Here is a 14,334-nt window from a genome sequence, read left to right as displayed (position 1 = left end):
AAGAAAAGCACTCTGCAGACAGACAAACTGCCTGACAGCACTGCGACCCAGATGACCCTAAGATCCAGAATGTCAGTAAACAGGAGCTCTTCATCTCACAGAGCTCTTCATCCCACTAGGAACCTAAAGGAGGGCTCCCGGAACAGCATGAACACGGGCTGTTTTCTTGCCTTTCTACAACAATATTTATTTATGTAAAGCATTCTCAGTGTTGGAAAATGTAGGAAAGTGTTACATATGTGTCCCAATGGATTGGAAAACCACACACACAGCTTACCTTCTGTGCTATGCTGGCCACATCAGCACTCCCCACTTCCGGGGACGTTCTGGCATTATCAACCTTCAGATCCTCAGGTTTCACACCAGATGGTACCTCACTGTCCTCCTCATCACTAAACAACAATGGCACCTTGGGGACGCTCTCTTTTTTCTACCAAAAGAAGATGGCATTGACAATGATTAAAAATATTATACCTGAACAGCATGGTAGCATATAAAGCCAGCCAAACGCAGTCCTTTCAGGAAGGAGCTAAATATAGCAGAAGAAGGGCAGATGGGATGGTAACAGTGGCCTGGGTATGGAAGGCGTAACACCTAGAACCCCTCCAGACTTGACCATAGCTTCACTCACAGCTGTGACTGCCACAGAACAGTAACTAGTTTGTCTCCTCTTACACTCACCAGTAAGACAAGACTCAGTAGTTGCTACTCCAAAGCTCTGCTCTTTGCACTAAGACACAGAATGAGTCAACCCACTGCACGTGCCCTTCTCATCTGCAGCACCTCCCTGCTTGCCATTCCTTAATGATATGCCAGCTCTCACATTCCCACACCCTAGGTTCCTCTGAAGACTTATCTTCGTGTTTACAGCAAGGCCCAGATGCAAATGTCACGACACCAAGGTTTTTCTGCTCTGTTCAGTATCTTGCTTCTCTGAATAAACACAGTATATCCTCTTTACCTGGTCCTTTCTTTACTTTATTCTTTATCTACTTGTTAATTTATCTAAAAACACCAAATACTATATGGCCAGGTACAGTATTTCACACAAAGTAATCTTGCTCCAGTTTTTAAGAACTTCCGCTCAGCTCGTCAATGCCCTCTTTGAAAGGCAGGCAGTTTGGAGAGTAGGAAACAGGTCATGTAGCCAACTTGGAGTTAGGAGCTGGGAGGCAGCAGTGCCTGAGCAAGCCATGGTGGCTGATGTGGGAAACCATGAAAGGATAACACTAACTGTAATTGAAAATGTTACAAATGAAACCTGGGGTAAGAGGTCTTTTAGTTATCATCAGGAAGAGATCCTTAGGATGCAAAAATTATTCAACTTGAAATCAAAGAAAATGGAAATTCACTAAGAATGCAGATGAAAACAGGTAACTCTTAAGGGATTAAAGAAAAACAAATGTAGAATGCACTATACTTGGAATGTAAAGATGAAGTGTCTCCAGGCTTAGGTACAGAGAGCTTACCAGCTAGCGGGGCTATCTGAGGTCCTGGCAACCTTAGGATACAGAGCGTTGCTGGAGAAACATCACTGAGGATGTGTCCCCAGGAGCTACGTCCTGCCCTCCCATACCCTGTCCCTCTAGCTGTCTCCTGTCCACCATGAATTGAGTAGCCTCCATTTCTATGACGTTCTGTCTTGACACAGGTCCAGAACCAACAGAACCAAGGACTAAGGACTGACCGTCTAAAATCATGAGCCAAATGAGCCGTCCTCACTCATGTTAAATGTGTGATCATAGCAGCTCCCAGCATGGGTTCTCAGATCTGACAGAGCAGCATCTCTACGCATGTAGCACAACCCTACAGGTATTTTCTGAGTCTAGAAAAATGAATACCGTTGTTGCAGAAGGAACAGATGTGGGAGGAAGGCCAAACAGAGAGCTTCCACTCTCAGCATCGTCTTCAAAGAGAAGGGAAGTCCTCTGAGTCTTCTTTTGGCTATGAACAAATAGAAGATCAAATTCAGGAAAAAATACAATTTAAAAACAAAAAGCTTTTTTGGACACATTCACAGCGACTACTCCCACCATTTGTTGACTTTGTATAGTGTAAAGTAGGTGATTTGGAAAACCTTTGGATAGACGGAATCGGATCATACAGGCAGCAGCCTCTGCCTGTCACTCTAATGCAGAGGCGCCCAGAGACCTGCTTCTGAAGCCCTGTCAGTCACTTTGCACACACTGCAGCTGCACTAGCTCCTAGATCTGAAGGCATACGGCACTCCTAGCAGTCACAAACATAGAATTCTCCATCATCGTCTTCTCCAATAGAGAAGAAACTAGAGCAGCCATGCCTACTTTCAGCATGGCAAGGAAGGCGGCTGAGAGGTCACAGAGCCAGGTCAGCTTTTGCACTGTAACCTTGTTTTCCACTCCTACTTCTCTGATTCAGAGTAGATTTATTAGGTGTAACTCACGTAATAAAACTGCCACCTTTAAAATTCACATTTCAAGAATCTTTAGCATTTTGAGAACTGAACACTATCAGGACAGTCTAACAAGGAACCCATGCCTGTCAGCAGTCACCTCCCCATTCCCTTCTCTTCTGAACCACCAACCTACTTCCTCTCTCTGGATTGATCATTTCTGGACATTTCCTATAAACAGAATCATTCAATCTATGGTTGTATGTGACTGACTTCTTCAGTTAATATATTTTTCAGGCTACTTCATGCCCTACCATATATTAGCACTTTATCCCATATTGTTGCTGAACAATAGCCCACTAGGTGGTTCCACAACCTTGTGTTTATCAATTCGTCATCTGATGGGCACTTAGGCTGCTTTCTGGGTATGATGGATTAATACGACACTAGACATTCTTGCACAGTTTTACCTGAGCATGTTTTCATTTGTCTTAGTTGTATACCAAAGCATTAAATCACTGGATCACACGGTAAAGCAGGCTTAACATTCTGAAGAAATACCAAAACCGTTTTCCAAAGTGACTCACCACTTCATATCCATCCACATCTTTGCAATGACCTTTTCGAGATCTGTTCAAATCTGACTTACTTTCTTTTTTTTTTTAAGATTTATTTATTTATTTATTTTATGTATATGAGTACATGTACAGCTGGTTGTGAGCCTTCATGTGGTTGTTGGGAATTGAATTTTTAGGACCTCTGCTTGCTCTGGTCGCCCTACTTGCTCAGGTCAACTCCGCTTGCTCAGTCCCTGCTCGCTCAGGCCCAAAGATTTATTCATTAAGTACACTGTAGCTGTCTTCAGACGCATCAGAAGAGGTGGTTGTGAGCCACCATGTGGTTGCTGGGATTTGAACTCAGGACCTTCGGAAGAACAGTCAGTGTTCTTACCCCCTGAGCCATCTCGTCAGCCCCTGATTTACTTTCTATACACAACATTTTATAGAAATGCAGAAAGCATTACTGAAAGCCAGGAACTGTGTGGCTGGCACCAAGCCCTACAAATGGGATGTGTTTCAGGTCATCAGGTTCTTGGCAATGTGTGTGGTAAGGCACACATGTACAGAGGATGCTCAACTACAGTGGAGCTACAGGGGGTGGGGGAAGGCAAAGAGATGCCTGTGCTCTAAGCCCCAAGTTCTTCTTTCTCATATCTGGATTAATAGTAGGCTCTCAAAAGAGAGGACTTACACTGACTCTTGACAGAAGCCGGTCAGGAAAGGCAAGTATCCCAGGAAAGAACAATTAAAATAAGAGTGACGTATTTCCCTGAACTATGATGAATGCTGCCCACAACCAGCTACTACACAAAGCATTTCACATAACGAGTGCATGATTATCTCAACAAGACTATATGAGATGAAAAATCTGAGGCCTAGAGAAGTTAGGGAACTTGCCCAAAGTTATTCAGATAGAGGCAGAATTTAAAACAGAACTAGGATTTCAGACATGCTCTATGCTGGACCAAAGGCCACAGATAAACCAGGTGTCAAGTCTTGGGAGCCTAAAAGCAGCAACATTAAAGTCTGAGATGTGCCTCTTTATAGAGATGTCTCAGGTGCTTTGAATCTGAATCCATTTGTGAAGACCACCAGCCCCGGCACAGAACTTCCACATTCAATGCACTGCCTGCTTATTCTACGACCATTCAGCTGAACTTCCACGTAATCACCCAACAACAGATAACTCTCCAGAGGAAAAGGCTGAAGGTGGGAGCTCCTCTGAACACACACGCGCTCTCCAGTGGCACACACGCTCTCCAGCGGCACACACGGCTCTCCAGCAGCACACACGGCTCTCCAGCGGCACATACAACATGCCCGATGTCACTCTCCACAAGCCACTAGCTTCAGCTCAGTCACACAGACCAGAAGGCATAGGTAGTGCCTGCTGGGAGTTTACTCCTAATATCATGTTTTCAACATTTTCAGGACTTCTATCAAAGTAACAAACTTTTAAGTAACCTTTTTTAGGGTATACCTAACAGGGAGAAGAAGACATAAAAGATAACAATATCATTCTTAAACCCCTTAGAGAAAAAAAATGTTTCAAGGTTAAGAAAATGTCAGAAATAAAAATCAAGGCAAACTTTCCCAAAGCCTTCGCACGGATAAGCAAGAGCAGCCCTGTCTATCTGTGTCTGTGTGTGTGTCTCTGTGTGTGTATGTGTGTGTGTATGTATCTGTGTGTGTGTGTGTGTAACAATAAGCCATCGACCATGTCAACAGACATTCCGTCTCACACATGAAACCTTTCCTGCGATTGTAAACATCTCACCTGTCCTTTGCAATAGCAAACAGATCAACTTCATCGTCATCATCATCTTCAAATAGATTGGTCTTTTTCACAGCCTTTGCTTCTTGGCCTTGGGTGGTCCCCGAGTCCCACAGCTCTCCTTTGGACTTATTGTCAGATGCTAACTTGGTATGCGAATCCGCAATATTCCACTGGTCCTTAAGACACAAATCATACATTAAAAATCCACAGGACAGTGGCGACAAAATGGCTAGGTGAGGAAAAAGGACTTGCTACATAAACATGAGGACTTGAGTTCAAATCCCCAGATCTCATGTTTAAAAGATCCAGATACAGTCACACACATCAGTATCCCAGCATTGGGGACAGATCTAGGTGGATCCCAGGAGCACCCATCAGCTGAGCCAGACCACACACAAACATGTGCAAGGGCCCCTCCACTCAACACACACACACACACACACACACACACACACACACACACACACACACATCTTTCTCTTCTCCCTCCTCCTCAAATAGGTTGGTCTTTCACAGCTTTGCCTCTTGGCCTTGGGTGGCCCCAAGTCCAGGGCTCTGCCAGCCACCAGCCAGCTCTGGTGTGTTGAAGGAACTGGAGCACAGTTAGTGGCAGAGACATACATTATCTAGTGGCTAATTTAAATATGGGATACGGCAAGTAAAATGAGTTTACTATCTGTTAAGTTACAAACAAATTAAAAATCAAGCAGACTCAAAGCCAAGTCATGTCTTAGATGTCTTCCGTTTAAGAAGGGGTCCCAAGTAGCCCAGGCTGGCCTTAAGTCACTAAGTGACTGGGAATAATCTTACACTTCAGGTCCTCCTGCTTCCTCCTCTCAAGTACCTGAAACACAGACGTTCCTGGGGGTTAAACCCAGGCTTTCTAAACACTAGAGTTGTTGGCTTGCTTTGTGTCAACTTAACACAAGCAAGAGTCATTTTTGAAAAAGGAACCTCAATTGAGAAAATATCCCCACAAGGCTGGCCTGAGGGAAAGCCTGTGGGGGACTTTCCTGATTAACAATTGGCAGGTCGTGCCCTGAGCTTGTGAACCTGGGTGCTACAGGAAAGCAGGCTGAGTGAGTCATGAGGAGGGAACGAGTGAGCATGTTGCACCTTCCCTAGCATCTGCCTCAGCTCCTGCCTCCAGGCTCCTACTGAGTTCCTGCCCTGACTTCCCTCAGTAACAGACTCTGGCATATAACTATGAGCTGAAATACACTCTTTCCTTTCCAAGGTGCTTTTGGTCAGGTTGTTTGATCAGACCAATAGAAGCGCAAAGTTAAGACGCTAGGCCAGCACTTTGGGCTGCAACCCACTCTATTAAAAGGTTTCGATTTGTCTTATTATTGTAGTCTTTTCCTACTTGGACATAGAACCAGGGTCTTGCTCTTGCTGGATATGCACTGCACCTGCACTAGTTACATTCCTAGACCTTTACAATTCAGGGCATTGAATTTTTTATGTTGTTTCTCAGCCTTCTAAGATAAAATATAACTCTAAATCTTATTTGGATTTATGGTCTTCTTGCTCAGCTAAATCTGAATAATAATTAAGCTACTATTGATTTTGCTGATCTCTATCCAAATCACAAATTCACTGCCTTACAGAAAAGGAGTTGAATTCGAGTACACCACTGCTAGTGTGTCTACTGCATTGTAGCTTAATGACACAAAGCAGTCCTTGAGAGAATACACAGTGGATGGGGTCCTGGACACGTGGCCCTCAAAGTATAGCCCCTTGGCAACAAAGACAAGCCCCCTGACCTTCTCGCCTTTTCCCTAATAGTAAAACAAAAGAGGATGCTATGGTCCTCTACTGTGAAGCAAGACCAACAGTGTCCTCCCTGTACTGACAGGAAAGGTGGCCCCACTGCTGAAGACACAGAGCAACAAACACCTGCACCAGCAGAGTTTGCGAAAGCCCTTCAGCTTCTCACTGCAGACCTCTCCCCTTCAGCTTCACTGCAGACCTCTCCCCTTCAGCTTCTCACTGCAGACCTCTCCCCTTCAGCTTCACTGCAGACCTCTCCCCTTCAACTTCTCACTGCAGACCTCTCCCCTTCAGCTTCACTGCAGACCTCTCCCCTTCAGCTTCTCACTGCAGACCTCTCTCCTTCAGCTTCACTGCAGACCTCTCTCCTTCAGCTTCACTGCAGACCTCTCCCCTTCAGCTTCACTGCAGACCTCTCTCCAGTCCTACTGTGCTTCTCCCAGACGTTGTTCTATGACACACTTAGCAACGCATACCCACAGGTTCCTTATCACCCCAAATGTACCTTAGATGTGAATGCTTTTTCCTTGCTATCTTTTGAAACAGAGCTTCAGCCATGAACCTGTGGTGGAAGCCATATTAACTCCATTTTGAATGTATTAATGTTTAACACACTACTTAAACACTTTTCTTTGAAAAATACAGTGTTGCAAACACCATCTTTCCATGACTAAGCCCCAGTGAGTACAGCACAGTAAGCAAACACGTTTAGAACAGCTCTAACTCAGTCTTCATTTGCATCGGGACTGTGTGTGGGGGCAAACCGTAGCCTACCTCCTCATCACTGCTGAACAACAAGGCAGATGTCTTCTTTGAGGGCTGCTCGGAAGGCTTTGCTTTCTCTTGACTCTGAGGTTGTAGAGATGAAGTCTGCTTCTTAGCTGCTGCACTCCCAAAAAGACTGTCCTAAAAGAACAAGTGGTAGGACAGTATAGAACATATCAACAACTCAGGCACAAGACATCTGCATATATCAGTCTACAACCTCTTCAAGTTACAAGTACTGTCCACAAAAGAAAAACGAGATTACCACAGAATTCTTTTAATTTAAAAGAAGGAAGGAAGGAAGGAAGGAAGGGAGGGAGGGAGGGAGGGAGAGAGAGAGAGAGAGAGAGAGAGGAAGGAAGGAAGGAAGGAAGGAAGGAAGGAAGGAAGGAAGGAAGGTGGAGTTGGAGAGATGGCTTAGGGCAGAGGTCCTGAGTTCAAATCCCAGCAACCACATGGTGGCTTCCAAGCATCTGTAATGGGATCTGATGCCCTCTTCTGGTGTGCAGGAATGCATGTAAGCAGAAGACTATATACATAGTAAGTAAATAAATCTTTTTTAAAATGTTTAACTATTATTCTGCATGTGCATGTATATACAGAATATGTGAATGGGGAAAGTACATATATACAGGTTAGAGGACAACTTTCAGGAGTACTACAGACCCTGAGCCAGAGCTTGAGAGGGCAAAGGACAGGCAAGCTGGTGGAATTACCAGGAGGTCGCCTTTGCAGTCCACCTGCAGGAATGAGAGCCTTGGCAACAGCCAACAATCAAACATCTCTTGAAGAATTAGATATTGCATTAATGACTAAAAGGAGTTTTTACAGATAAGAAAGTTAGAAAAAGAGGTATTATTTATAATTAATTTATAATAAGAATACAAAGGCATGGAACGGTTTACTAAATAAAACCCCTGGCATCCTAAGGAAATTCAGTGACCTTTATAAATAGTCTAAAAGTATCTAATATGCAGTGACTGTGGCTTTATGCACCTTTGATCATAGGATTAATGAAGCCAAAGCAGGAAGATTATCAATTTGAAGCTAGCTTGGGCTGTGCACGGTCAGTTACAAAACATCTGGACTACCTAAGAGATCCTGCTACCATACCCAACCCCACCCAAAATTCTATTTACCCACTTTCATTAAGGTAACAAAACCATCAGAGAGCCCAGGTTAGGTTTATGATGGAAAAACTCTTAACAGTATATACTGTAGCAGTCCTGAGCCAAAGACAGTACTGGAGGTCTTTAAGTAAAAACTGGTAAGGAGCCGGGCGTGGTGGCGCACGCCTTTAATCCCAGCACTCGGGAGGCAGAGGCAGGCGGATTTCTGAGTTCGAGGCCAGCCTGGGCTACAGAGTGAGTTCCAGGACAGCCACGACTACACAGAGAAACCCTGTCTCGGAAAAAAAAAAAAAAAAAAAAAAAAACTGGTAAGGTAGAAAGATCACAAGAATAACAGGCTGCAGGCCAGTGAGATGTTAGTGACAACAGCTTTCCTTCACCACACACTTAAACCCTTTACCAACCACTGGGCAAAGATGTGACATTACTTGTTTCAGTGGCTACAATGAACCTAGTGACCTTTAACGCACAGAAGCGATCTGCAGAAATTTGGGATTTGCAATGGTGGAACTGAGTGGGGACCAACAGGCACATGAATCAACCACTGCACAGTGCTACATAAAGGTTCAAATCTATATCCTTTTACCTCTTACTTTTCTTACCACCCCAACCACTCTCTATACCCAGGGTGAGAAGAAATGTAAACAAAAAACATGGCTGCCTCCTCTTTCCTACTGCCACTTATCTAAGACATTTGTATAGATTATTGGGTATAAGAGATCCACCCTCTGTGTGTTTGTGTGTGTACAAGATTTTAAATGTATTACTGGAAAAACTTGGAAGTCACCAATGTGACTAGACATCAGTCACCTAGAACCTGCCCAGTGGCTCATTTCTACTGTACTCCACTCTGGCTGTAAAGCCATCTAAAACAAATTTCTAGATTAACCATCTGGTGTTGCAATAACAACATTTACCTCTTCATCTTCATCACCAAAAAGGGAGACTGATGTTGGCGGCTGGCTGGACGGAAGTGATGCACTTTTTGGCTTACTTGAACTTTGAGAAGAAAACAAATCCTGTTGAATCAAAATCAAAGCTGCTGGTTAGCCAGGTCTGTCAGCTTTACTGTGTAATAAATACAAAACACTAGGACACGGCGGCTTTGTGCGTCTAGATTTGATGTCTCAGCATACACCACTGTTGTGTGTGGTACAAGGAGAAAAGGCAGTCTCTTTGTAGGCTGCAAGGCAACCATATTCCCACCCACAGGATGTGAGGCAGGAAGACATTTCCCAGTCAGTCCCATCAGGCAAACCAAAGGTTTCCATTGTCTGAACTATCTATGAGAAGCAGACAAATTCTACCACAAATGGGCTGGATTTGCAGAGGGCTAGGCCAACCTGGCTCTACTGTTAAGATGTTTCTCCCCAGAGAATACATTACATCTTTTCAATAAATACAAATGAAATTCCTATTTTAAAAGGCTTGTACTTGGAAGTGAATGCAGTGGTAGGATATGTGCTGACAGGGTGTACTATTCCACTTGAACTGTAACTATGAAACGCTGCAAAAGGTCTGCCAAGCTCTGAGGGTGTCCTTAACCCCGGACGGATTGTCAGCTCAGAGCCCAAGGGACACTGCTGGCTGAGCTGCATGAACTAGAAACAGGAAGTAGGACAACCTGTCCCCTGGGCAGAGGGACCGCAATACAAGACCCAGATAATTAAACAAGACAAGAACATTTTCCATGACCTCTTTGGACGATATCTTTCTATTATACAATCAGTGCTACCACTCATCAGATACAAACCTAATGAGTTTACTGACCTACAGAGTTCTTAGCACACTGGCTTCTACCTGGCTTCATGAGTCCCAACGGTTTGTTTACAAAAAGGTTCCAGGGTCCTATGCCCCCTCTGCATTTTACACAATGGCAAACAGGTTGGCAGGCTGCATTACAGAGCAATAGTAATAAAAACTGTATGGTATTGGTAGAGAGACAGACAGGTAGATGAATGGAATAGAATTGAAGACTCAGAAATGAACCCACACACTTATGGTTACTTGAACCTTGACAAAGGAGCTAAAACCATCCACTGGAAAACAAACATTTTCAACACGTGGTGCTGGTTCAACTGGAGGTTGAATCAGCACCATGTAGAAGAATTCAAATCGATCCATTCTTATTTCCCTGTACAAAGCTCAAGTCCAAGTGGATCAAGGACCTCCACATAAAACCAGATACACGGAATCTAATAGAAGAGAAAGTGGGAAAAAGTCTTGAACACATGGGCACAGGAGAAAATTTCCTGAACAGAACACCAGTGGTTTATGCTCTAAGATCAACAATAGACAAATGGGACCTCACAAAATTACAAAGCTTCTGTGAGGCAAAGGACAATGTCAATAAAACAAAACGGCAACCAACAGACTTGGAAAAGATAATTACCAATCCTATATCCAATAGAGGGCTAATACTCAATATACAAAAAGAACTCATGAAGTTAGACTCCAGAGAATCAAATAACACTATTTAAAAATGAGGTACAGAGCTAAACAAAGAATTCTCAACTGAAGAATGTCAAAAGGCCGAGAAGTACCTAAAGAAATGTTCAACATCCTTATTCATCAGGGAAATGCAAATCAAAACAACCCTGAGATTCCACCTCATACCAGTCAGAAGGGTTAAGATCAAAAACTCAGAGGAACAGCAGATGCTGGTGAGGATGTGGAGAAAGAGGAACAGTACTCCATTGTTGGTGGGATTGCAAGCTTGTACAACCACTCTGGAAATCAGTCTGGTAGTTCCTCAGAAATTTGGATATAGTATTACCTGAGGATCCAGTTATACCACTCCTGGGCATATATCCAAAAGATTCTCCAACATCTAACAAGGACACATGTTCCACTATGTTCATAGCAGTCTTATTTATAATAGCCAGAAGCTGGAAAGAACCCAGATGTCCTTCAACAGAGGAAGATGTCCTTCAACAGAGGAATGGATACAGAAAATGTGGTGCATTTACACAATGGAGTACTACTCAGCTATTAAGAATGACTTCATGAAATTCTTAGGCAAATGGATGGAACTAGAAAGTATCATCCTGAGTGAGGTAACCCAATCACAAAAGAACACACATGGTATGCACTCACCAATAAGAGAATGTTAGCCCAAAAGCTCAGAATACCCAAGATACAATTCACAGACTACATGAAAGCTCAAGAAGAAGGAAGACCAAAGTGTGGATGCTTCAGTCCTTCTTAGAAGGGGGAATAAAATACTCACAGGAAGAAATACGGAGACTAAGTGTGGAACAGAGACTGAAGGAAAGGCCATCCAGAGACTGCCCTACCTGGGGATTCATCCCATATACAGTCACCAAATCCAGACCCTATTGCGGATGCCAACAAGTGCTGTCTGACAGAAGCCTGATATAGCTGTCTCCTGAGAGGTGCTGCCAGAGCCTGACAAATACAGAGGCAGAGGCTTGAAGCCAACCATTGGACTGAGCACAGGGTCCCCAATGGGGTCCCCAATGGAGAAGTTAGAAAAAGGATTGTAGGAGCTAAAGGGGTTTGCAACCCCATAGGAAGAACAATATTAACCAACTAGACCCTCCCCCCCCCCCGCCCCCGAGCTCCCAGGGACTAAACCACCAACCAAAGAGTATACATGGAGGGACCCATGGTTCTAGCCACATATGTAGCAGAGGATGGCCTTGTGGGACATCAATGAGATGAGAGGCCCTTGGTCTTGTGAAGGGCTCCAGTGTAGGGGAATGCCAGGACATGGAAGCAGGAGTGGAGAGCAGAGGGAGGGGCGATAGGATAGGGGGGATTTTCAGAGGGGAAATGAGGAAAGGGGTTAAAATTTGAAATGTAAATAAAGAAAATATCTAATAAAATAAATAAATAAGTAAATTCAAAAAAAAAAAAAAAGAACAGACCTTGAAGGACTGGAAATATATAGCTCAGTGGCAGAATGCTTGCCTAGAGTACACAGGCCCTGGGTTCAACCCTCACTATCCTCCCACTCTCCAGTATTCCCACACCCTCCACACACGCATGCAATGAAATTTGTTTCCTGCCTCTGTCCCATCAACAACTTCAGAAAGAACAGCATGGACTTCTGTGATGTATAATCTTGGTTGTCATTTGACACATTCCACTGGCTGGTTTTGTGTGTCACATTGACACAAGCTGAAGTTATCACAAAGAAAGGAGTCTCAGCTGAGGAAATGCCTCCATGAGACACAGCTGTATGGCATTTTCGCAATAAGTGATCAATCGGGGAGGGCCCATTGTGGGTGGTCCATCCCTGGGATGGTGGGCCTGGGTTCTATAAGAAGGCAAGCTGAGCAAGCTAGGGGCAGCAATCCAATAGGCAGCATCCCTCCATGGCCTCTGCATCAGCTCCTGCCTCCAAGTTCCTTCCCTGTGTGAGTTCCTGTCCTGACTTCCTTTGACGATGAACAGCAATGTGGAAGTGTAAGCTGAATAAACCCTTTCTTCCCCAACTTGCTCCTTGGTCATAGTGTTTCATTGCAGCAACAGAAATCCTGACGAAGACACACATCAAGGAAGACAGATTCTCAACTGAACAACTGCCTTCACCAGACCGGCCTGTGGACATATATATGAGGTATTTTCTTGATTGCTAATTGATGTAGGAGGGCCCAGCCCACTGTGGGCGGTGCCATCCCTGAGCAGGTGGCCCTGAGGTGTATAAGAAAGCAGGCTCAGTCCAAGCAGGGGAGTAAGCGAGTGAACACCATTCCTCCTTGGCCTCTGCTCCAGGTTTCTGCTGAATTCCTGCCTTAGCTTTCCTCAATAATGGACATCTTGTAATATGAAATAAACCCTTTCCTCCCCAAGTTGCTTTTATCAGTTTTTTTATCATAACCACAGAAAAAGTATCTAGGACAACTTCCAAAACTAGGATAAAAAAGGCAACACAGCCTCTATCTACACTCTCTGGAGCTGAACAAGCAGAAAAAGGCCCCGCTTCCTGAAGCTACCATGCTTAGAGACCCACCGCATGGGGATAGGAGCCCAAGCTGCTTGAGGCTTCCTACCCACAGCCTGTCATCTGTCACCAGCAATGACAGGGAAAGGTGTGCCGAGTATGTATCTCAATGGCAACAAACTCTCTAGTAAGTCGCATTACCAGGACAGGAAGCAGCCAGCTGACTTCTTCTCTCACAATTGTGAGCCAACCAACAGTCTTAAATTTAAGTATGTTAAAGGAAATGCAATGGATTCAAACCCAAAAGTTAAAGCTACTGTGTGTGTGTGTGTGTATGTGTGTGTGTGTGTGTTGTTTTCTGAAGATCACATACTTTCAAGAAAACAAAGAGCCTTGTATATGCTAGGCAGGCATTTTATACCATTAAATTATATCCCCAGTCCAAGATTATTTTGAAAATAAGAACTGAACTACTGAATAAAAAGTCTTAAAGCTTTCGGACAGGCTCATCAGAAAGTTACTGACAGTACATCTACAGATGAACATACAGAACTAAGAGAAGAATTCCATACCTCAGAGTCTTCTCCATCTGAAAACAAGCCTTTCTGAGTCTTTGTTTCTGACACAAGCTTCGGATTTTTGCTAGAAGGTAAGGCGACCTGGTTGGATCCCCACAAAAAGAGAAAGGAAAAGCAAGTACACTATTAGCAAGGAAGAGACATGGAAACAAGCTCATCTGAGCAAACGGCCCCAGCCTCTCCTAGGAGAGGCACCAGCCAAACACGAAGGGACGAAACATGCCCTGGACCTTCATCTGTATGACGTTTACACCAGGACTTTGTACAGAATTACCATGGCAAAGGATTTAAACACTGATGTAGTGACCAGAGAAGAAACAGTGTCACTGGAAAATAAGTTTCTCGGATTTCCCAGAAGAGATGATGCAAACAAGATAAAGCACAGGGCACATCTGTGTACATGGAGCATGCACTGTCACATGGGCACATCTGTATACATGGAGCATGCACTGTCACATGGAGCACATCTGT

At 44.1% G+C, this 14,334-nt stretch overlaps 1 protein-coding gene across 2 annotated transcripts in view; it reads right to left on the bottom strand.

Moving 5' to 3' along the window:
• Washc2c (WASH complex subunit 2C) overlaps positions 1 to 14,334 on the bottom strand; it is a 54,436-nt gene that overhangs the window by 15,744 nt on the left and 24,358 nt on the right. For both annotated transcript variants that reach the window (XM_021164675.2, XM_021164676.2), the window contains exons 17-22: positions 13,858 to 13,944; positions 9,294 to 9,395; positions 7,256 to 7,387; positions 4,709 to 4,884; positions 1,842 to 1,944; positions 278 to 430 (exon numbers count right to left, since the gene is read on the bottom strand). In XM_021164675.2, the coding sequence (XP_021020334.1) occupies positions 278 to 430; positions 1,842 to 1,944; positions 4,709 to 4,884; positions 7,256 to 7,387; positions 9,294 to 9,395; positions 13,858 to 13,944 (753 nt within the window). The remainder of the gene's footprint in view (positions 1 to 277; positions 431 to 1,841; positions 1,945 to 4,708; positions 4,885 to 7,255; positions 7,388 to 9,293; positions 9,396 to 13,857; positions 13,945 to 14,334) is intronic.

Source organism: Mus caroli, chromosome 6 (assembly GCF_900094665.2).
Source record: "Mus caroli chromosome 6, CAROLI_EIJ_v1.1, whole genome shotgun sequence".
Taxonomy (NCBI): Eukaryota; Metazoa; Chordata; class Mammalia; order Rodentia; family Muridae; genus Mus; species Mus caroli.
The sequence above is the reverse complement of the archived record's forward strand: the minus strand, read 5'-3'. Positions and strand labels throughout refer to the sequence as shown.